This window comes from Bubalus kerabau, chromosome 4, assembly GCF_029407905.1.
Source record: "Bubalus kerabau isolate K-KA32 ecotype Philippines breed swamp buffalo chromosome 4, PCC_UOA_SB_1v2, whole genome shotgun sequence".
NCBI lineage: Eukaryota > Metazoa > Chordata > Mammalia > Artiodactyla > Bovidae > Bubalus > Bubalus kerabau.
Window position 1 is genome coordinate 153,456,581 of NC_073627.1, and position 24,931 is coordinate 153,481,511.

General features: G+C 42.0%; 1 protein-coding gene across 1 annotated transcript in view; it reads left to right on the forward strand.

The window, feature by feature from the left end:
• ROR2 (receptor tyrosine kinase like orphan receptor 2) overlaps positions 1–24,931 on the forward strand; it is a 241,976-nt gene that overhangs the window by 189,666 nt on the left and 27,379 nt on the right. Inside the window, exons 3-4 of the mRNA XM_055579113.1 lie at positions 15,908–16,195; positions 16,986–17,016. Coding sequence (XP_055435088.1) covers positions 15,908–16,195; positions 16,986–17,016 — 319 coding nt within the window. The remainder of the gene's footprint in view (positions 1–15,907; positions 16,196–16,985; positions 17,017–24,931) is intronic.

The window sequence follows — 24,931 nt, forward strand, 5'->3', positions numbered from 1 at the left end:
AAAAAAGAATGGATACATATAGATGTATAACTGATTCACTTTGCTGTATAGCAGAAACTAACATAACATCGTAAGTCAACTACGGTCCAAGAAAAATTATAAAGCAAATGAATAAACAGGGTGTGTGGATCTACTTGCTGTTGGTGGTGCCTTGTGTGTGGAGGCTCCTTTATAATAATTTTCCCCTTTCGTATCTTATGCAGTAAATATATAGGTTAGTTTCCTCACATTGACCCCCTCGCAGTTCTACTGTGGTCACTGTGACCTCGCACAGAGTCAGGATGTTTGGAGAGGAGGGCCTCTTTTTGGCTAGGTAGGGATGTATCTCCATGGTGACCAAGATCTGGGCTCTGGAAATTTGTGTACCATGCTGGGCCTTAGGATAGATTTCTTAGGAAGAAAGGTAGTTTTTGGTGGTTAGATTCTGAAGTCATTTCTCACAAGTGTGATTGAGCTCACAATCTAGTATTATAGAGACTCAGATCCATCATAGGGGTCCTGCCCTCACGGCTCTTGCCCAAAAAGGGACTTGCCCCACTCTTCCTTTGTGCTTCCCTGGCCTCCTCCTCACACCCTCCATGATGGAAGGAACTGGCCTGGCAATGCCAGACTTATTAATCCACGCACTTTTTTTTTTTGTTTAAAGAGCTTCAGGGAGCATTACTACTTGGCCACATTTGGCTTAAATCATATATAAAAAGTAATAATAGTTGAATGGACTGTATGAGCTATTTCTTTAATCCAGTTACCATTTATGATGCCCATGCATCTGTAAAACTGCAGGCAGGTGAAAATGGCTAGCGGGCAGTCTGTCACTGAGCGAACCAGAATCTAAGAATTAGTTACAAGCTTAAAAAGCATTTGAGTTCAGATGTACAGGGCCAGGATTGAGCACTTAACATATAATTGGTGGTTGGTATTCAGAGAGGGAGATCCCAGAGCCGATATAGAAGGAAAAACAGAATACAAAAGGCGTGATTTGCAGCTGAAACGTTTGCCTGAAATTTCTGTGTGCCAAAGTACTGTCATCGTTAGGACTGAAGCTGGCCTTAGGACTCTGGTAATAGTATTTAACAGGAGTTTTATATTCTTTGCCATATTAGATACACTATTTATTATTATTGTACTTACAAAAGTGTTCATTTGGCCTAGAAACCATTTGCTCTTTTGTTCCAAGGCTGTATTTTAAATGCATATGTAACCAGTTTTGTAAAATCAGTACTTTGGAATGTGTGTGGGCAGAGGATCATTTCTGAGAGCCTGAGCTGGTGGTGCTCATCTTGTTCGTCTTGCGTCCTCCAAAAATAGACTCACTTGCTTGTGTCTCCTGCCTTAGGAGAAGGGTGCTCATCATCCCGGCTGAAATCAGAAGGGGAATTCCTGACTCTCTGCACTTGAAGCTGTGTTGCAATTAGAGGTGATCTCAAGGGCATTCTAAATCACAGGGCAGGAGTTGATGCCTTACTCACCAGCTGCCCCCTGCTATTTGTGACATATTATGTTGTGGTGCTGAACTGAAACTTCCTGGGACAGAGAAAACAAAGCCATCAGCAGAGTTCACCCTGTTGGCATGGATACCATGCCTGATGTCTGTTTCTTGGGCCCCTGATCCACCTAGGATGCAGGGATTGATTAGCATATGTGTTGGGTGCATTTCTGGTTTATTCTGGGACTCTTGCATGTGTGAGTGTGTGTGAGCGTGTGTGTGATAGTTTCCTGGAATTTATGGAGAGTGAGGGTCTCCAAGGCTGATGGGTAAACTTGAAAACAGCACTCTACTTGCAGAAGCTTAGGTCTGTGGCTGGGAACTTCAGGCCAAGCTCAAGCTGTGAGTCTGGGCCCCTGCACCTCCCCTCTGAGTGGCCCCTGGCTGGTCATGGAAATCTGGGGCTCCCCTAGACGGTAAGCAGAGAGTGTCCAATGTTGCACCACTTCCTTGGACAAATCTAATGTGAGTTTCTGGGCTCTGAGCCCTGGCCACTCTCCAGGTGAAGGCTGATCATTGAGCTCCCTTAATCCTCCTGCAGCCAGATTTTTCTGAGCCCATTGGGCTGCCCAGGATCTGAACAAACTGAATATTGTTGGGAGAAATCCCAAACGTACAGATGAGAGATTTCAAAGTGAACAAGTCCTATGCAAGGTGGATTGGGTAGCATAGGACCTCATATACACATATGAGAGCCCTCTCTGTGGGAGGGCAGGGATGCAGCCTGCTTCTCAGAGTGGTGAGGCCAGTGTGGGCCTCCAAGCCTTCCTCTCTGCTTCTCCTTATCCTTCTCAGTGTACCCCTCTCACTGTTTCAGGATAACTGCTGCGACCTGCCCCTCAGCTGGGATGGAGTCATGGTAACTGGTGGCCAGTGCCTGGCTGGACTGTCCATTGTTGTCCCTGCTGAAGGTGACAGACAGGCAGTCGCCCTTTCTCAACCCACTGGGTTTGAACACCAAACTGCACTGGCCTTGTTCTTGTGTGCTTGTCTAATGTGTGTCCCAGGTGTGTGCATCTGTGTGTGTGTTTCTGTCTGTATGAACCCCCCACAACCCCGCCACTGAGAATTCAGCAGCTCGTGTGTACTCCCAGGTGCCTGTTTTTTTGTGTGTGCTTCTCTCTCTGAGTCTGCCCATGTCATCTGGTTTTCTGGGTCTAGGTCTGTCTTCTTGTGCCCGACCATCTGTGTGTGTGTGTGTGTGTGTGTGTGTGTGTGTAGTGTGTGTGTGTATGTGTGCATCTGTGTCCCTGTCCCTTTAAGAGGATGTGCTACTGTTTGTTGTTCAGCCGCTCAGTGTGTCTGACTCTTTGCGACCCCATGAACTACAGCAACCCAGTGTGACCCTGTTTGTCCAAAGGCCTCCCTCCTTCTTTCTCCTACTTTTCTTCTGCAAACCCACTATAGTAGTTTCCAAGGACTGTCATTACAAAGTACCACAAACTGAGTTCCATAAACAACAGAAATTAGTCCTCCTGGTTGTGGAGGCCAGAAGTCCAAAGTCAAGGTTTTGGCATGGTTCGTGCCTTCGGGAGGCTCTGTGGGAGAAACCATCCACATCTCTCTGAGCTTCTGTTTTGCTGGCAGTCCATGCAGTTCCCGGGCGTGGGGCCACATCATTCCAGTATCTGCCTGTTTTCATGTGATCTTTTCTCTGTCTGTATTCAAATCTCCCCCTTTAAAGAATACTAGACATTTGATTAAGGCCCATCCCTATGACCTCATCTTAATTTGATTATTTCTGCAATGACTCGATTTCCAAGTAAGGTCACATTCACAGTTTCCCACTATCTCACTGGAGGAACACAGTTCACCCCACAATACCCTCTTCTCCTCCAAAGACTCTTACATACTTTTCTCCATCTCTCAGGTCCTTTAAATTTCATTTCCCCATTTTTCTCATTGTCTCCGATTCTCATTCTTTCTAGTCTCACACCCTCCTCTGACCCTGGTAAGCTCCTCCTCCCACCCTTTCTGCAACTGGTTCCGTGTAGACCACTAGACAACTCAGTGGGAGCGTCTAAGTGGGAGTGGCCCCTGCCACTGCCCCTGACTGATTTATTGGCCTATAAATACTTCCTTCTGGGAAAAGCAGCTTTATATCCTCCATGCAGCTCTCAGGGTCCCCTTGTCACCTGCCCTTCCAGGCAGGTTGTTTTATTTCCCACCAGTCAAAGCCCTGTGACCTTGTGACCCTGGTACACATGGCTTTCCTTATCTCCTCCCCAGGCCAGCCAGTGTGACCTGGTAAACAGGCAAATCCTCAGACACTTTAGTCATTTAACCACATTGGTGAATACGTGGATGGTCAGTTGGGGTAAAAAAATCATTCATCACTGATCCGACTGTGAGGTCAGGAGTGGTGTCCTCTGGAAATGAGTTCTCCTGTTACCTCTGCCTTTAGTGTGTTTTCATGCTTGGATTGAGCTCACTGTGCAGAGTTTAGGGGTGAGCAGAGAGCTGACCTGGGCACCAGGGAGATGAATTCATTAGCATCAGTTGTTGAAGTGACCTGCTGTGAGGAAGGGGAAACCCTTTTGGATAATCAAAAGGGAAGACTTCTCCTCTTTTAATGCTGTGGAGGACTGACCAGATCCAACTTAGCTGGATTCTCAGTCACAGGTGCCTAGCTCCTCCCAGCCTGTTCAGTGGCAGCTGGAGAGGTTTGGAGCAGCTCTTGAGGAAGCCCTTGTGAACTAGAGGAGAACTTAGCAATAGCCAGGACAAATACCATATTTCACACATAAAGGAAATGAAACCGAGAGATGAAGTGGCTGTCTGGGAGTTAACCACCAAGAGAAAAAGTAGTATTGTGCTTAGTCTTCTGATAACTTTCATTCTGTTTTCATTTTGGCCTCCAGTGAATGAATGATGGTTGTAATGGTGGACCAAATTTATTTGGCCACCCTCCCACTTACATTACATATGAGTGCTCAATAAAATACTCATCGAAGATGTAAATGATTAGATGAACTTGCAAGAGAGTTGGAGAAATGCCCAGGAGCCAGGATTAGGAAGGAAACAGAACTGTGACAGTCCTGGGCTGCTGAGGAAGGAACCACTGAGGTGTTCCATTCTGCTTGCAGCCTTAGAGAATGGCCCAATTTTCATGGGAAAGGGTTTATCTGAGATAAAGAGTTGGATTCTGCAGATGTCATGTTGGAAGCAGTGAGAGGCAGTGTCACCATGTGGCCGTGGGGCAGGTGTGGATGCATCCATGGACTCTGGAGTAGACGGGACACCTTAGCAAAAGCTGGTGCAGGCAAAAGACAACTACAGACACATCAAATCCTTCCATGCTTTGATGCTGAAAGAGCTTACACTAGAGCAAATATGCAGAAGTAGAAAATCCTGGTTTTGAGATTACATGAAATAACTAAATATGCTAAAGTTACTGATTTCACTGGAATTGGATAGATTACATTTCCTTCAATCAGGAAAAGTAAGGGGTCGAGACAAAAATCAAGTTTGGTTTTAGGAAATGAAGGAATTTACATTCCTTATATCTTAATATGGGCTTCCTTGGTGGCTCAGATGATAAAGAATCTGCTGCAATGTGGGAGACCCAGGTTCAATCCCTGGGTTGGGAAGATCCCCTGGAGAAAGGAATGGCTACCCACTCCAGTATTCTTCCCTGGAGGATTCCACGGACAGAGGAGGAGATTTTCCCTCATTAGCCCAGGAGGGTGAGGAGAGGGCTTGCCTCAAGCCTGGCTCCAGATGGGACAGACAGGAGGCTTTCCCATGAGAAATGAGACTTGCACCTGCACCTCAGGAAACTAAATTTACATTACCAGAACGTTGTGGAAGGATCAAGAGCCCAAGACTTAACATAAAAACTTGGCACTGCCTATTTCAGGAACCCAGTCCTCAAGGGATTCCCACAGAAAAACCAGCCCTGCAGTGAAAAATTACAAAGTACACTCAGAGAGGCCCAGGATGAGTGATGAGTTAGTAAACAATGAAGCTGAAAGGATTAAAGGTAAAGGAAGAAAAAGCAGTGGTGGGTTTGAAATGGAACCAAAGAGACCTTCTAGAAATGAAAAGTGTAGTAGATAAAATGAGAAACTTGATGGATGGTAGTAGATGGCACAGAGCTAACGATCATAAAAAGATAGGGAATGTAAAAGTAGAAGAGCAGGGAAGGCTCTTATAAGGAAGTTCAAAATATATCTAGAAGGAGATTTCAAAGGAGAAATAAAGGGGGAAGGGAGAAACAGTATTTCATGACATACTGATGGAGGATTTTACATAATTCATGGAAGGCATGAATCTTCAGATGTTCGGTATAGCACTGAGGCCTGTTGAGGCTAAAATAAAAATAAGTTCATAGCTAGTGATACTTTGGAATGGCAAAGACAAGGGAAATAGGAAAAGCAGCCAAAGAGGGGAGAGCTCAGATTATCCACAAAGGCATGGTAAGACTTGTAACAAAACCACAAAAGACAGAGGACAGTGGTGTAATTGTCAGTCTAGAATTCTGTACCCAGCTATACTGGCATTCAAGTGTGAAAGCAACAGATAATTTTAGACCATGACCAAGAGTGTTGACAACCTTTTTTTTACACAAAGAGCAAATGCGAATCAGGAAGAGCTCAGTTGAACCTGGGGGAAAGGAATGAGATGCAGGCAGTGTTGGCAAGGGAAGAACTTGTTAACCAAGTTGGCAAATCTAAATAAATTTTGTTATTGAAAATCATCTGTAATAAGGACCACTGCTGCTGCTAAGTCGCTTCAGTCATGTCCGACTCTGTGCGACCCCATGGACTGCAGCCTACCAGGCTTCTCTGTCCATGGGATTCTCCAGGCAAGAACACTGGAGTGGGTTACCATTTCCTTCTCCAATGCATGAAAGTGGAAAGTGAAAGTGAAGTTGCTTCAGTCATGTCCGACTCTGTGCGACCCCATGGACTGCAGCCTACCAGGCTCCTCCATCCATGGGATTTTCCAGGCAACAGTACTGGAGTGGGATGCCATTGCCTTCTCCAATAAGGACCACTAGGAGCTTACAAATGGAGTGTAACTAAACATTGGGAAGCAATAATTCAAAGCTCTGGTGGTTGGGGTGGTGTTTGCAGCTCACAGCATTTCAAGGTGCTTGTATTTCATTGTATTTGGGAAACTTTGCCAAATTAAGTAAGCCTATAAAAAGTAATAAAGCTAACTACTTAAGTATAACTTTTGAATAAGTAAAGGGAGAATAAAGGGAGAAAAACAGAAGAAAAGAGGAAGGAAGAATTAAAAAGCAAAATTAACACTTTTAAAATAAAATCTTTCAGTTAACAATCTCATAGGTTAACACATATAGACTTTTAAATTAGCACGTTAAATTATATATTATTTACAAAATTCATGTCTAGTGCATGCCCAGTTGCTTCAGTAGTGTCTGACTCTTTGCAATCCTGTGGATTATAGCCCACCAGACTCCTTTGTCCATGGGATTCTCCAGGCAAGAAGACTGGGGTGGGTTGGCATGCCTTCCTCCACGGGATCTTCCCGACTCAGGGATCGAACCAGCATCTTCTGCATTGCAGGTGGATTCTTTACCCATTGAGCCATCTGGGAAGCCCTCATGTCTAGTATATAATCATAAAAATCATTAAAAGTTAAAAATACAGAGTAGAACTACATTAACCAAAAATACTCTGAGGTAACTATATTAACATCCGACAAAATGGTTTTTTAGACACAAAAGCCTTAAATAGTGATATAAAGACTAGATGATGTAATAAATTTGAAGTTTATTGCACCCAGGAACATAGGTTCCAATATTCAAACTCAGCCTCACAGAATTAATAATGTCTATTTGACATATACAGTATCAGTTAGCATGTATCTCATTGAAACTAAAGGTTTCCCGATGACTTAGCAAGTAAAGAATCTGCCTGCAATGCAGGAAATGCAGGAGACACAAGTTGGATCCCTGGGTTAGGCAGATCCCCTGGAGAAGGAAATAACAACACACTCCCGTATTCTTGCCTGAGAAATCCAATAGACAAAGAGACTGCTGGGCTACAGTCCTTAGGGTCACAAAGAGTCAAACATGACAGACCACACACAAACGCATGGTCACACACTGATTGAAACTAAGCATTTTTAAAAATTTGAGCAACAAATTGACAAGTTTAATCTTTTGGGCATATATAAGTCCCTGCACTGAACAATTAGAGAAAATACATTCTTGCCAATCAATGTGGAGCATTTCAGGAACTGACTGTACTAGACTGTAAAGCAAATCACAGTGGTATCAAAGAATTATCATCACATGACTATGTTTTGTGACAGCAGTATCATTAAAGCATACCTTTAGTAAGTCATAGCCAAAAATTTATAAATTAGAAGTGGAGTCTGACCGACCATATGGAGATTAAATACATTAACTTATTTGATGGCTAACCCTTGGGAAATTTCTCACTTAATGCATACATTAGAAAAGAGAAAGATAGAAAATTTATCAACTGTAGAAGTTAAAAACATAAAGATTTGAATAGATAATTACAGTAGGAGAGGCTCAAGGGCCAGTAAACCTTCCTAAGGACTCTTGAGCTCATGAGGAATTCTTAAGGTGCAACCTAAAACAGTAGTACTATTTCATGTCCATCACATTGGCAAACATTTTAACCCACACCCCCCCACAAAAAAAAACCAAATGCTGGCAAAGTTACAGGGGAAATACTTTAACTCACTTTTAGTGGAGTACAAATGGTTTCAAGCACTTTTAAGACATAGATAAATGAAAGATTTCAAGGCCTATGACTTACCACTAATGCATGCAGTTGGGTGCTTGCAAGGTTACTCCCATACATGTACAGAATGAGATATATACAGGTCATCATTATACACTGTCTGCACTAGCAAAAATGTAGAAACAAATTATTGCCCCCAAATGGGAAATGGATAAAGAAATTGTGGATTCTTTGTACAGTAGAATATTATGAAGTAATTAAACAAATGAACTGCATCAACAGAGAAACCCCAAGCTGACTTTGAGTAAAAAAAAATAGCAAAGAAGGTCTTTCAGGGGAAATTCTATAAATATAAAATATAAATATGCTTTGGAATAGTACATACTCATTCTCTGGAGAAATAAGGGAAGGGTGTGCTTTAGTTACAATTCAGAATGTCTTATTTTTTTAATTACTGTGAGTCAACATTAAAAAAACTAAGATCATGGCATCCAGTCCTATCACTTCATGGCAAATAGATGGGGAAAATATGGAAACAGTGTCAGATTTCATTTTCTTGGGCTCCAAAATCAATGTGGATGGTGACTGCAGCCACGAAATTAAAAGACACTTGCTCCTTGGAAGAATGGCTGTGACAAGCCTAGACAGTGTATCAAAAAGGAGAGACATCACTTTAACAAAGGTCCATATAGTCAAAGCTATGATTTTTCCAGTAGTCATGTATGGATGTGGGAGTTGGACTATAAAGAAGGCTGAGTGCCGAAGAATTGATGGCTTTTGAACTGTGGTGTTGGAGAAGACTCTTGAGAGTCCCTTGGACTGCAAGGAGATCAAACCAGTCAATCCTAAAGGAAATCAGTCCTGAATATTCATTGGAAGAACTGATGCTAAAGCTGAAGCTCCAATACTTTGGCCACCTAATGTGAAGAACTGACTCATTGGAAAAGACCCTGATGCTGGGAAAAATTGAGGGCAAGAGGAGAAGGGGGCAACAGAGGATGAGGTGGTTGAATGGCATCACTGAATCAATGGACATGAGTTTGAGCAAATTCAGGAAGATAGTGATGAACAGAGAAGCCTGCCGTGCTGCAGTTCATGGGTTGCAAAGAGTCAGGCATGACTTAGTGACTGAACAACAACAACAACAACGAAGTCAAATATGGTAAAATGTTTGCATAAAATCTTGATGTTGTATACATGCATGCTAGTGTGTTAATATCTGTATTTTTCTCTGCAACATTTCAGTGTTAAAAATTGTTAGCTCAGAATCATTAATATTGAATAGGAAGCAAGAGGAGATATGAGCAGTATGAATTTTGGAAGCTAAAAGGCTGTATTATTGTTATTTGAAGAAAATGATATCTTCAAAGAAAATCTAAGACAATCAACTCAGAAACTATCATAACTAAGGTAGTTCAGTAAAGTGGGATGGTAAAAGAAAAATATACTTGCTGCTGCTGCTGCTAAGTCGCTACAGTTGTGTCTGACTCTGTGCAACCCCATAGACGGCAGCCCACCAGGCTCCCCTGTCCCTGGGATTCTCCAGGCAAGAACACTGGAATGGGTTGCCATTTCCTTCTCCAATGCATGAAAGTGAAAAGTGAAAGTGAAGTCGCTCAGTCGTGTCCGACCCTCAGCGACCCCATGGACTGCAGCCCACCAGGCTCCTCCATCCATGGGATTTTCCAGGCAAGAGTACTGGAGTGGGGTGCCATTGCCTTCTCCGAAAATACACTTGAGGGACAGAATAATGACCTATCAGTGATGTCCATGTCCTAATCCCTGAACCTGGAAATGTGTCACCTTATTTCATAGGACAGGGACTGTGCAGATGGCACTAAGTTCAGGATTTTGATGTGGAAATGATCCTGGATGATCCATATGGCCCAATGTAATCACAGAGGTCCTTGTAAGAGAAAGACAGGAAGGTCAGAGCCACTTGTTGGAGATGTTGATAAATGGAAACAGAAGTTAGAGTGATGTAAGGAAGGCACCAAGAGCCAGGGCATGCAGGTGGCCTCCAAAAGCTGGGAAAGGCAAGGAAAAGACTCTCCCAGAGCCTGCAGAAGAAATACCATCCTGCCAACACCTTGATTTTTGGACTTCTGACCTGCAGAACTGTGTGACAGTGTATTTGTGTTGTGTTACATTACTAAGTTTGTGCTAATGTGTTACAGCAAAAGTAGGAAATTTGTACAATATGTAGAAATCTAATAGTTTTCCCATAATAAATGCACTTATCTCTCCATCAACATCACAATTTTTAAGTGGAAGTTATCAGGATGATTGTAAATTGAATCTGAAAGAGAAGTAGCCTTGAAATTAAGAAATATACCCCTCAAAGTAACATTTGTTATTCTTGATGTCAAAATGTATTTCAATCATCTTAATGTAAAAAAAAAAAAAAAAAAGATGTTGCCATAGCAGCAGGCCAAGATCAGTGGTGTTAGGGGTAAGGTTAGCAATGAATAGAAGCTGTTTTGATGGGAGAATACCCTTTGTAGAGGTAACCTGAAAGTGAAATGAAAGTGAAGTCGCTCAGTCGTGTCCGACTCTTAGTGACCCCATGGACTGCAGCCTACCAGGCTCCTCCGCCCAGGGGATTTTTCAGGCAAGAGGACTGGAGTTCACTTTCACTTTTTACTTTCATGCATTGGAGAAGGAAATGGCAACCCACTCCAGTGTTCTTGCCTGGAGAATCCCAGGGACGGGGGAGCCTGTTGGGCTGCCGTCTATGGGGTCACACAGAGTCGGACACGACTGAAGCGACTTAGCAGCTTAGCAGCAGCAGAGGTAACTTTCTGGCACAGAATTGACCCATGAGAAATAGAAAAGATCCGAGGACAAGAGGTTCTTGGCTGACTGCACAATGAGAGATCAGTTGGATGGATGTGTTTTAGGAAAAGCAAGGGATATGCCCCTTCAAAGTAAGGGAAAGTATAGGTAGGGAGAGAACCTTGAACCAGAATCAAGAACCAGAAGCCTTGATACAATGGGTATAAATTAGATTTTCTTCATTATTTGTCTTTCTGATTTCTTCCTGAAGGCTCATTATTATTCACTTGCCTAGGGAGGGAGCTGTGAATGTATGAAGTTGCCATGTAATCCACCCATGGTTTTGGTCTCTGAGTTTCTCATAGAGCATAAAGGAGGCTGATTTCAGGCCTGGGTTGGGACATGCATGATATCTGTGGAGATCCTTCCTTTTGTCCATTCCCAGCTGGACAGGCCTTTTAAATGCTGTTGTACTCGGAACTCCCCAGATGTAGGTGCTGGTCACTTAGGAGCTTTCTTTCTAGTCCCAGTGTCCCTTCCAGCAATGCTTTCAGTGTTGTTTCTGATCAGCTTTAAGTTCATTCTTGGATGGGTTTTGTTTTTCTCTTTCCTCAGCCCTTCAAAGCAGGATTCTGGGTCTAGGCTGCACACTTAGAGCTTTAGACAAATTCCCAGGCACTTAGTGGCATGCTGTGCAGGTGGATATTTTTATCAGCTTCCACGTGACCCCAATGTGAAGTCATCGTTGAACCCCATGGGTTTAGATGGTATAGAATGGAGAGTTGTCAAGAACTCCACATGTGGATTAGATCCCTTCACTAGCTTCCCCTTCATTTTCTGTAAATTGAGGAAGCTGTGACTTCAGGAGTGAGTGTTCATCTGGTCAAGAGTGAAGAGAATGCATATAAATTGGGCACCTCAGGGTGGGAGAAAATCAGAGGAAGTCTTACCCTAGGTTTGAGCAAAGCTGAGGGTGATGGCTAGTACTTTTGAAAGGATGCTTCCAGGAGTGTGGCCCTCTTCCCCTTTGCCTGGCATCTCCACCTCCCCTCTACCTGCTTTTACCTGGTTTGTTCACCTGGTCTTACCATGCCCACCCCTCCTCAGGAGACATTTGCTGACGTAGGGATTACATTTTTAATGTTATGCAGCCATCGTTACTTTCTAGTTCCAGACATTTTCATTACTCCCAAAGGGAGACCCTATACTTATTTAGAGTTACTCCTTAAATTCCCCTTCCCCAGCCTCTGGCAACTACTAATTTGTTTTCTGTCTCTGGATTTACCTATTACAGATATTTCATAAACAGATATAATCAAGATAAATTGATATAATTTATCAATTATAAATTGATAAACAGAAATAATCAAGAGTGCTTTAAAGATTAAATCAACTGTGTAAGGTGCTTGATTCCAGCACAAATGGATTTCTCCAGTCCTTGTTAGCTAGAGTTGATTAAGCATCAAAAAGGGAAATACTAGCACCATCCCTGGTTAGGCCATCTGACTCGTGTACAGTAAGTCCCCTACATACAGATGAGTTCTGTTCCTAGAGCATGCTCATAAGTCCAATTCATTCATGAGTCCAAAAATGTTAGCCTAGGTACCCAACTAATACAATCGGCTATATAATACTGTATAATACTGTACTGTAATAGGTTCATAATATTTTCTATATAAATAATACATAAAAACAAATAAGCAAAAAAATTAAGAAAACATTTTCAACCTTACAGTACAGTACCTGGAAAAGTACAGTAGTGCCAGCTACATCACCGCTGTTTTTGCACTTGCTTCCAGACATCCTGGGCTTGAAATAAAGATACCATGCTACTGTACTCTATACAGTTCTACACTAAAGTACACAAAAGCATAACCACATGTAGAGGATGCACGCATGTGACAGTGTATGTCAGATACGTGAACCAACTTACATGATTAGACATGCGAATGCACGTTCAAATCTTTGAAAGTCTGAAACTCGGAGGTTCCAATGTAGGGGACTTACTGTAGATGGTTTCACAGTGCCCCACCCAGTGGGTGGGTGAGGGTTAACATCACACGCTCTGTGCCCACATGAAAGGCAAACCAAGAAGGAGGTCATCTTCCCTGTTCTGCATTTCTCAGAAAAGTAGCCTTCCTGGAAGAAAGACTAGGTCTAAACCACCATCAGTTATCAATCAGGGGTGTAGGAGAAGCTGTTCACTGGAGCGGAGAAGGATTTCAGGTTTTTGTACTCCTTCACTGTGAAAAAACAAGATATTCTTGAAAAGAAGTAGACCATGAGAGTCTGTATATAAAGTAACTGGACAGTCTCGAGCTCTCCCCAGGTTTCCTTCTATAAGTTGTACTAAAGGAACCCTCTCCTTAACTTTCTCCTCTGAGTGGTTCTCTCCCTTTCTTCTCTTTCTTGACTCATATTTTTTTTTTCCACGTTGAAGAAGATCCTCCTGTATCTTTCAAGATATTTAGATGATCAATGGAGATGTCCCAAGTTGATGTATGCAAATACCCTAAAAATGGAGGAAGGTGGTGGCAGAACTGCTTTTAAGCCAGTCCTCCAAACAGATGACTCAGTCTTAGCCCTCAGAACCCTAGGCCTGCTCCTTTTAGATTTTTGCTAGTCAGCTTGGAGACACAGATCCTTACGCTCCTGTGTCTGTGTCTCCCAGGAAGCCATGGAGTGTCAAAGGCCTTTAGAAAAACTGTCATCAGCGTAGAGATGAGAAGTATAATTAAACTTGTACCAGACAGAAGAGATCATGGTGATTTTAATCTAATATGTCATTTGCTATTTTAAGTTATGATTTGATGACTATTTTACATGCCCTACTGTTGCTTTTTAGTGTTATGAGACCTTAATGAAGCATTTGAATCTTAAACAACTGGTAACTACTTGGGTTCTGGCCAGAACACAGTGAAACGACGTGTGTGCTATAATCTGGGCAGCCCAGATTATACCATAGCAACTGCTTCGGACTGTCAGATCAGATCTCATTTTGGTTTCAAAAATGCAGGATCTAGGGCAGGAGCCTCAGCAGGAACGCAGGTCTCCCTGAGTTGAGCCTGTGTGGTTAGTGGACAACCATGACATCCAGAATGTTACCTGCTTGATTTAGCCTCTTTCCAGAGTTTTGTCATTAACATTTCAGTTACCTTCTGGCTTTGTGTCATCAATAAGAATTCTCTTGTACAACTTAATTCACTGCATTAAAAAGGGGATTGGCTAGCAGAAAATAAAGGTTGAACCTAATAATGTTGTTAATAATAATCACAAATAGTAATCAGCCCTAGTTAGTGACACCTCTCTACACAGATATCTACCCATTCTCTCTTGTGAAGGGAAACTATCTTCATTTTGAAATTCACAGCCTCCTGCCTCTTCAGCTTCTTGCTATCTCCTTCACCCAGCCTGTGAAACTTATCCCCGGGGTCCACTAGAAATCCTATAGTTTTTCATCCAGTTAAATCAGTAATACAGATATGTGCCATTTTCCATCTTTTACTTCATTAAATAAAACAAAAAAGAGACCAACCAGAAATCAAGACACAAGATTTAGAACAGAACTATCCTTTATAGTCTTTTTCAGATTGCTCTGTTGTCTTAGTTTGTCTGCAGTGATCTCATCTCCTGATGATTGATTGTCTTGTCTCTCTAGCCTTAGTGGGTTTTTTTGGTGTTATGGAATTTTATTGTGCATGTTTATCTTAACAGAGAGTATCCCTCCAGCCCCTGACCAACAGCACGTGCGCGCGCACACACACACACACACAAGCACAAATCCCTCTCAACTGCTGTCTGTTTCACTTCCTCTTGTTCCCTATGGTTTGTGTCACTAGCTGAGAGCTCCTGACTGTGATTGAATGGGGCCCCACATTCCAGGGCAGCATTTCCAGCCCTACTTGCTCTGTATTTCAGGTATCTTTAGGCCCTGTTTTCCCTTTTGAATTCGAACCTGAGATGTTTTCTTCCTGGTTCTGCCCTGGGTGCAGTGGGACAGAGCCTTCCACAACACTCAGCCTTGTTATTTTTGTTCTGTTCAGACCAATGATTAGCTTGTTTGTGCGGATGTCTCTGTTTTGTCACACACTTTCTTCTTCTCATTTCCTTATTGTGGCTTGTGCTTGATGATGTGGTAGGAAAGAGGATGGACTTTCTGAGCATGAATTTGCTTAATAAATTAGTGAGGTTAGATTAGATTTAGTGCTTGCAGAGAGAATGTGATCCTCATTATTTGCAGATTCTGTATTTTCAAGTTTACTTATAACCTAAAATGTGTTTGTAGCCCCAAAATCAATTCTCAGAGCATCCATAGACATGCCTACAGCAGTCAAAATTTTGAATTGCTGATGTACATGTTCCCTGATGAGCTTGTACAAAACAACACCCTGTCTAATGCCCCAGCTCATACTATAAACAAATGTCCTTTCCATGATCTGTTTAGTCCCCTGTATTTGCATTTTTGTGCTTTCTGTTGGTGATTGGCTATTTAAAACGCTCCCAGTAATGGTGCTGAAGTGCTGTCTGGTGCCGTAAACACAAGTGTGCCTTAGGGTGAAAGCGTGTGTGCTAGATAAGCTTCTTTCAGACCAAGTTATAGGGCTGTTGGTTGTGAGCTCAGTGTTAATGAATCAATAGTACTTATTAAATAAAGTGTCTTTAAACTGAAGCACACTGAAACAAGGTTCTTTATTGATCAGTTGGTGAGAATACTGTGAGCCGAGGCAATCAGGAACCTTACCCTGTCTTTCTTCAGGAGCAGCCCATTCCCTATTTGCTCCTTCAGTGGTGGAGGCAACATTCTAGAATATAATTACCCCCATTAAGCCAATAAGGAGAGTGGGAAGTTTGTATGTGACAGTCAGAACCTCCCCCAAGCAGTTCCTAGAAGGCACCCCAGGGAGCCCTTTCTCCCTGTTCTCACCAACATTTGCTCTTCTCTGATTCTTCTCCTTTGCAGGGTACTTTTTGAATTTTCTGGAGCCAGTTAACAATATCACCATAGTCCAAGGCCAGACAGCGATTCTGCACTGCAAGGTGGCCGGAAACCCGCCACCCAGTGTGCGGTGGCTGAAGAACGACGCCCCAGTGGTGCAGGAGCCGCGGCGCGTCATCATCCGCAAGACGGAATACGGTTCCCGGCTGCGGATCCAGGACCTGGACACGACGGACACCGGCTACTACCAGTGCGTGGCCACCAACGGGGTGAAGACCATCACTGCCACCGGCGTCCTGTTTGTGCGACTCGGTGAGTGGGCACGGCCCCCGGCACATTGCTTATCAAATAGGAAGGTCCCCAGCCACTGAGCAGAGATTAATTTGCAGTTTGAAACTGAACACACACAAGCAACAGAGAGGAAATCAATAAAACCCTTCCCCGAGGCCTTTCCCATTGTGCATGAGGTCCCCAGCTTAACCTGTTACCCATTTACTAGTAATAAAAGAAAATAGACGCAGATGGAGGGGTCTATAAACCTGGAGTGCAGAAAATAATGCCAGACATGTTGTGTGTCAGGAGGTCACCCCCATGGGGGAGGCCCAGGCGATCCAGACAGGCACCCACCCACCCTCGGAAACCCGACCCAGCGCAGCGGATGGGTGGGGAACAGAAGGTGAGGACGATTCTGTACTCTTGCACTTATCACAGGTGGCACAAAGCAATCAACTGGCAGACAGAGATGTATCCCTTTCATCCTAGTTATGAGGAGGTCCCTACAATGCCCCAGCCATTTTGTCACCAGTGAGTAAGACAGATCTTGTGAATCAAGGTTGGATGAGAAGAAAGAAAAGACAGCAAAAATTCCCAAAATATCTCCCGATGTTTCTGCATCAACAGAGAGCACCCCTTCCATCCTCAGTGGGTTTTGCCATCCCTGGCATATAATCTTGGGCAGAGGCAGAGCTGGAGGCTGAAGATGGCTCACCACAAATGAGCACCCTGGGCTGCGGTTGCCTTTACCACAGGCCAGATTGGAAAAAAAATTTATTCCAAATCATGAAGTATTAATAACTTGTCTTTTTTTTTTTTTTAATTTTAGGTCCAACACACAGCCCAAATCATAACTTTCAGTAAGTATCTGCTTTCCTCAAACCATTTTCTCATTCTTTGTGGGCTTCCGTTATATAAGAATTCAGGTTATAAATTGGGCAAACATATGTCTTTGCTGAATTTGCTAGAAGTTGGCTAGACTTCACACAGGGATGGCAATGTGCTTGCTTTGGGCTGGAAAACGGTTGTATTTTCCATGTTGAGTGTTAGGGAAAAGGCCATAAAAACACTGATAGTTGTTTTCAGAGATTATGACCTTACAGGACAATGGGAGGCAGAGTAAGTGTACAGACCATTCTGCCGGGGCTGCCAAGACCCTGATGTCCCAAGAGCATTTGAAACAGGGAAGTGGATGCGTGCATGCTAAGTCACTTCAGTCATGTCCAACTCTTTGCAACCCCATGGACTATAGCCTGCCAGGCTCCTCTCTCCATGGGATTCTCCAGGCAAGAATACTGGAGTGCCCTCCATGCCCTCCTCCAGGGGATCTTCCCAACCCAGGGATCGAACCCATGTCTCTTACATCTCCTGCATTGACAGGTGGGTTCTTTACCACAAGTGCCACCTGGGAAGCCCAAACAGGGAGGTAGTTACCCTGAAATCTCAGCACCACCCATAACTGCATCACCAGCTACAGTCTATGAAATGTATGCTCATGGAGCCTCCACCATGGGGTGGGGGTCGGGGGTTCTCAGACCCATTTCAGAGATGAGGAGACTGAGGCTCAGAACCTGGCTCACTGGTCTTCACCTAGCTGCGGGCAAGTTCTGGCTGTGAACTCAGGCCTCTCTTTTGCTGATGCAGCATCTTTTCTCCTCTGGACCTCACAGGTCCATGAGAATCACTCTTTTCAGCCCCTGTGCTTGAGGTTAGCAGTGGCCGTGGATTCCTCATTTCCTGGACAGGCCATTGCTTCATCTCCCAAAGTTCTGAGCAGTGGCACAGACACTGTGTTGGTCAGCCAAGCAGTGTCTGCTTATCTGTGTCCCCCTGCAGCCTCATAAACACTGGCCATTGCACTGAGGTAGGGAAATGCACGGTCTCACTTTTGTTCACTTTTTCACATAAATTAATATTGAACTTGACATGTTTAATTAACAGTGTCAGTGTGTTTTACATTTCCCTGATGGTCTTTCTCCTGCTCTCTGTCTGTGGGAATTCCTGTTGTTTCCCACATGCACAGTGGCTGCTTTGTTAGGCTGGTGGACAGTTTCTCTAGGGGAGATTCTGGGGAGTAGGACAGGCAGGGACACTCCTGGATGCACCTCTCATAAGAGAAAACCTGCCAGTGGCGGGTGGGTGGGGAGGGCACAAAGGTCACATCCCTGCCACAGTGTGGACCCATTTCTCTTATCTTCCAAGATGATTCTCACATCCATTCATTTCTGCTGCTTGGAAGGAGGAAAACTGATACTAACTGCTTTGTTCTCCCTTTCTGTCACCATGAGGCCGTGATAGACATTTCCTAGCTTATGGTGCTTCTTTGTCAGCTGGTTCTTCATAGTCTTTGACCGTGATCCTCACACTGTTTGTTTCTTAATTATTTTTAATAATTATGTCTTATTTCTTGCTGGAGAGTATGTAGAGGAAAAGGAATCCTCCTACACTGCTGGTGGGAAGGTAAATTGGTACAGCCACTATGGAAAACAGTATGAAGGTTCCTTAAAAAACTAAGAACAGTTACTATATCATTCTGCAATCCCACTCCTGGGTGTATATTCAGAGAAAACCATAATTTGAAAAAGACACCTGCACCCCTATGTTCATAGCAGCACTATTTGCAATAGTCAAGACATGGAAGAAGCCTAGGTGTCCACTGACAGATGAATGGATAGGAAGATGTGTGGTATATATACACTGGAATTACTCAGCTGTAAAAATAAATGAAACAATGTGATTTGCAGCAACATGGATGAACCTAGAGATTATCATATTAAGTGAAGTAATTCTGACAAAGACAAATGCCAAACAATATCACTTATATGTGAAACTTAAAAAGATGATACAAATGAACTTATTTACAAACCTCATTTACATAAATAATAGACTTATGATTATCAAAGTGGATAATGGGGTAGAGAGGGGAGAGATAAATTAGGAGTTTCAGATTAACAGATATACACTACTATATATAAAATAGGTAAACGAGGCCCTACTGTATAGCACAGGGAACTATACTCAATAGCTTGTAATAACCTATAAGGGAAAAGAATGTGAAAAAATATATATATGTGTAACTGAATTGCTTTGTTGTACACTTGAAATTACACAAATTGTAAATTAAGTATATTTCAATAAAAAAGAGGTGATTAAAACATTGAAAAAATAAAAATCATAGAAATTGATGACAAAAATTAATGTCTTATTTCTTGATTAAGTAGAAGTTAATATTCTTCTGTCATTTATTAATAATTGCCAGTAATTGTATGGGTGTTTATGTTGTCTTGTTAAAGAACACACTAATTTCCTTGAAGAATTCCGATGTTATTTTGATTAGAATTGCAATGAATTTTTAGATAAATTTGGTTGAAAATTAATATCTAAATCAAATTGTCCTATCAAGGACCACTTTCTTTGTGTTTTAAGATATTCTTTTCCATGACATTTTATTATGAAAAATTCAACCACATGAAAAAGTAGAAAGAATTTTACAGTGGACATGCAATCCATATACCTGCCAATGAGATCCTGCCATTTACATTTTACTCTGCTAGCCTATTTTTACATACATTTCCATTCATCAGTCATCTAATTTTTTATTCATTTCAATAAGTTGCAGATATTTGTACACTTATCCTGAAATATTTTACATACCATTATGGATTATGATATCACTTAGAAATATTGTGGGTATCATTAACAAGAGTTCAACATCTGTGTACTTACTATTCTCATCTCTTCTTTTTGAGTTAAACTTGCATACAATGAAATGCACAGATCTTATGTATTTTATTAATAAGCTCCAAAAATGTGAAAACCTCTACACTATAAACCCTTATCCAGGCACAGAACATTCCTATTATTCTAGAAAGTTCCATGATCCAACTTCTTAATCACTACTCCCCCACCCCAGGCAATGATTGTCCTGACTTTTTTTCTACCATGAGCTAAGGTTACATGTTTTAGAACTGCATAGAAATGAAATCCTGTAGCACGTAGACACTTGAACCTGGTTTCCTTCAGTTCAGTTCAGTGCAGTTGCTCAGTTGTGTCCGACTCTTTGTGACCCCATGAACTACAGCAAGCCAGGCCTCCCTGTCCATCACCAACTCCTGGAGTCCACCCAAACCCATGTCCATCGAGTCAGTGATACCATCCAGCCATCTCATCCTCTGTCATCCACTTCTCCTCATGCCCTCAATCTTTCCCAACATCAGGGTCTTTTCAAATGAGTCAGCTCTTCACATCAGGTGGCCAAAGTGGAGTTTCAGCTTCAACATCAATCCTTCCAATGAACACCCAGGACAGATCTCCTTTAGGATGGACTGGTTGGATCTCCTTGCAGTTCAAGGGACTCTCAAAAGTCTTCTCCAACACCACAGTTCAAAAGCATCAATTCTTCAGCACTCAGCTTTCTTTATAGTCCAACTCTCACATCCATACATGACTACTGGAAAAACCATAGCCTTGACTAGATGGACCTTTGTTGGCAAAGTAATATCTCTGCTTTTTAATATGCTATCTAGGTTGGTCACAACTTTCCTTCCAAAGAGTAAGTGTCTTTTAATTTCATGGCTGAAATCACCATCTGCAGTGATTTTGGAGCCCCCCAAAATAAAGTCTGACACTGTTTCCCCATCTACTTGCCACGAAGGGATGGGGACCAGATGCCATGATCTTCATTTTCTGAATGTTGAGCTTTAAGCCAACTTTTTCACTCTCCTCTTTCACTTTTATCAAGAAGCTCTTTAGTTCTTCTTCACTTTCTGCCATAAGGGTGGTGTCATCTGCATATCTGAGGTTATTGATATTTCTCCCGGCAATCTTGATTCCAGCTTGTGCTTCTTCCAGTCCAGCGTTTCTCATGATGTACTCTGCATAGAAGTTAAATAAGCAGAGTGACCATATACAGCCTTGATGTACTCCTTTTCCTATTTGGAACCAATCTATTATTCCATGTCCAGTTCTAACTGTTGCTTCCTGACCTGCATACAGATTTCTCAGGAGGCAGGTCAGGTGGTCTGGTATACCCATCTCTTTCAGAATTTTCCACAGTTTATTGGGATCCACACAGTCAAAGGCTTTGACAGTCAATAAAGCAGAAATAGATGTTTTTCTGGAACTCTCTTTCTTTTTTGACAATCCAGTGAATGTTAGCAATTTGATCTCTGGTTCCTCTGCCTTTTCTAAAACCAGCTTGAACATCTGGAAGTTCACGGTTCACGTGTTGCTGAAGCCTGGCTTGGAGAATTTTGAGCATTACTTTACTAGCGTGTGAGATGAGTGCAATTGTGTGGTAGTTTGAGCATTCTTTGGCATTGCCTTTCTTTGGGATTGGAATGAAAACTGACCTTTTCCAGTCCTGTGGCCACTGCTGAGTTTTCCAAATTTGCTGACATATAGAGTGCAGCACTTTCACAGCATCATCTTTCAGGATTTGATATAGCTCAACTGAAATTCCATCACCTCCACTAGCTTTGTTCATAGTGATGCTCCCTAAGGCCCACTTGACTTCACATTCCAGGATGTCTGGCTCTAGGTGAGTGATCACACCATTGTGATTATCTGGGTCATGAAGATCATTTTTGTGTAGTTCTTCTGTGTATTCTTGCCACCTCTTCTTAATATCTTCTGCTTCTGTTAGGTCCATACCATTTCTGTCCTTTATTGAGCCCATCTTTGCATGAAATGTTCCCTTGGTATCTCTAATTTTCTTGAAGAGATCTCTAGTCTTTCCCATTTATTGTTTTCCTCTATTTCTTTGCATTGATAGCTGAGGAAGGCTTTTCTTATCTCTCCTTGCTATTCTTTGGAACTCTGCATTGAAATGGTTATATCTTTCCTTTTCTCCTTTGCTTTTCTCTTCTCTTCTTTTCACAGCTATTTGTAAAGCCTCCTCAGACAGCCATTTTGCTTTTTTGCATTTCTTTTCCATGGGGATGGTCTTGCTTCCTGTCTCCTGTACAATGTCATGAACCTCCGTCCGTAGTTCATCAGACACTCTGTTTATCAGATCTAGGCCCTTAAATCTATTTCTCACTTCCACTGTATAATCATAAGGGATTTGATTTAGATCATACCTGAATGGTCCAGTGGTTTTCCCCACTTTCTTTAATTTCAGTCTGCATTTGGCAATAAGGAGTTCATGATCTGAGCCACAGTCATCTTCTGGTCTTGTTTTTGCTGACTGTATAGAGTTTCTCCATCTTTGGCTGCAAAGAATATAATCAGTCTGATTTTGGTGTTGACCATCTGGTGATGTCCATATGTAGAGTCTTCTCTTGTGTTGTTGGAAGAGGGTGTTTACTATGACCAGTGAGTTCTCTTGGCAAAACTCTATTAGCCTTTGCCCTGCTTCATTCTGTACTCCAAGGCCAAATTTGCCTGTTATTCTAGGTATTTCTTGACTTCCTACTTTTGTATTCCAGTCTCCTATAATGAAAAGGACATCTTTTTTGGGTGTTAGTCTAAAAGGTCTTGTAGGTCTTCATAGAATCATTCAACTTCAGCTTCTTCAGCATTACTGGTCGGGGCATAGACTTGGATTACTGTGATATTGAATGGTTTGCCTTGGAAATGAATAGAGATCATTCTGTCGTTTTTGAAATTGCATCCAAGTACTGTATTTCGGACTCTTTTGTTGACTATGATGGCTACTCCATTTCTTCTAAGGGATTCCTGCCACCAGTAGTAGATATAATGGTCATCTGATTTAAATGTCAAGTAGTATTATCAGAACTCAAAACTGTGCAATGTCTTGGGTGTCAGTGGTAATTTATAGTAGTTTTACATTAGATTTCACCAGTAAATATTGAAGTTGAACATGTTTGTATTGGTTTAATAATCATTGGATTGCCAATTTAAATACAATTTATTCTTATTTATGGATTCAACACTTGCAAATTTTCTTACTGAGTAAAATTTCTTCATAACCCCTAAATTAATAATCAGGATGTTTTCATGGTCACTCACGGATATGTACAGAGCAGTGAAAAATTTGAGTCGCCCCATGCTTGCATTCGCAGCTGAGGCCTGCCATCTTGTTTCAGCTGTCCTACTGTGCACACATGTCCTTTTTTGAGTCTGTTTACATTTTGTGCTTTTTATTGGTGATTTTGCTGTTTAGAGTGGCCCCAATACAGCGTGAAGTGCTTTCTTGTGTTCCTAAGCCCCAGAAGGCTGTGATGTGCCTTATGGAGGAAATGCGTTAGATAAGCTTCATTCAGGCATGAGTTAAGTGCTATTGGCTGAGAGCTCATTATTGATGAATCATTAACCACATTAAATAAGATGTCTTTAAACAGAAACACTCATAAAACAAGGTTATGTATTGATTGGTTGATGAAAATGTTATGATCGGACTTGTGGAAAACTATCTCTGTATTTGCCTTAGGGACAATGGCTCAGTATTTACTAGTTCAGTGTTTGTGGTGACTTTATAGAAAATAACCATCATAGACAACCAGAATCAACTGTATTTTGTCCATTTTCATTGGGATTTTTGTTTTTCCTTATTGCTTTGTAAGAGTTTAAAGTTATAATTTTTACATAGTTCCTACTTCATCTAGAATTGATTTTTATGCTGGTATAAGCCAGGGTTCTACCGTAATGTTTTCCTATCTCAATGATCTACTGCCTTGGCACCATATAATGAATAGCCCCACCTGTAATCATTAAATTTAACATCACTTCTGTCACTGGTGAAATTTCTATACGTGTAGATCTGCTTCTAGATTCTGTTCTAGTAGCTTTTGTGCCTGGAATAAATACCACAATATTTTAACATTATATCTTTTTTCCGTATGAAGAGAAATATTCTCACTTATTGCTGTGGATTAAATTGTGCTCCCCTCCACCAAATTCAGATATTGAAGCCTTAATCCCCCTTCATGTGACTATATTGGAGACAGCATCTTAAAGAATGTTATTAAGGTTAAATGAGGTCATAAGGGTGAGGTTCTGACCTAGTAGGACTTGGGTCCTTATAGGAAGAGGAAGAAATATTAGAGATCTCTGTCTCTTTTCTCTGCCATGCGGGGACACAGTGAGAAGGGAGCCGTCTGAAAGCTGGGAACTAAATAGGGTGACACTTTGATATTGAACTTCTCAGTCTCTAGAACTGTGAGAAAGCAGTGTGTATTGTTTAAGCGTCCCAGTCTGTGCTATTTTGTTATGGCAGCCTGAGCTGGCTAATCTAGCTACCTCGGCTCAGCTGGTAAAGAATCCACCTGCAATGCTGGAGACCTGGGTTCGATCCCTGGGTTGGGAAGATTCCCCTGGAGAAGGGAATGGCTACCCACTCCAGTATTCTGGCCTGGAGAATTCCATGGACATGTGACATGTGGTCGCAAAGAGTCAGACACGACTGAGTGACTTTCACTATTACTACACCAATTCTTCTAAATTATCTTGACTGTTAATTTTATTCTTTCATCTGAATTTTACCAGTTTGTATTTTTATCAGAATTGCTTGGTGGTTTGATTTTGGCAGTTACTTTTTTAGATACAGAGGTGATTGTGTAGTTTTCTGCTTTCAACGTATTACTATGATGTTATATAACAGAGTTCCTATTATTAACTACAGTTCTAGAGTGAAATCCATTCGGTCAGAATGACATATTCTTTTAATATGCTACTGAGTTGATCTGCTCGCTTTGTGTTGGCAGATGACCCTCTATTTGGATACTTCATGGTCGAAGGCAGTTGTCTTTTTGTGGCCACTATTCTTTTCTGCCCATTGACTGGGATTGTGTTTAACTTCCTTTATATTATCTC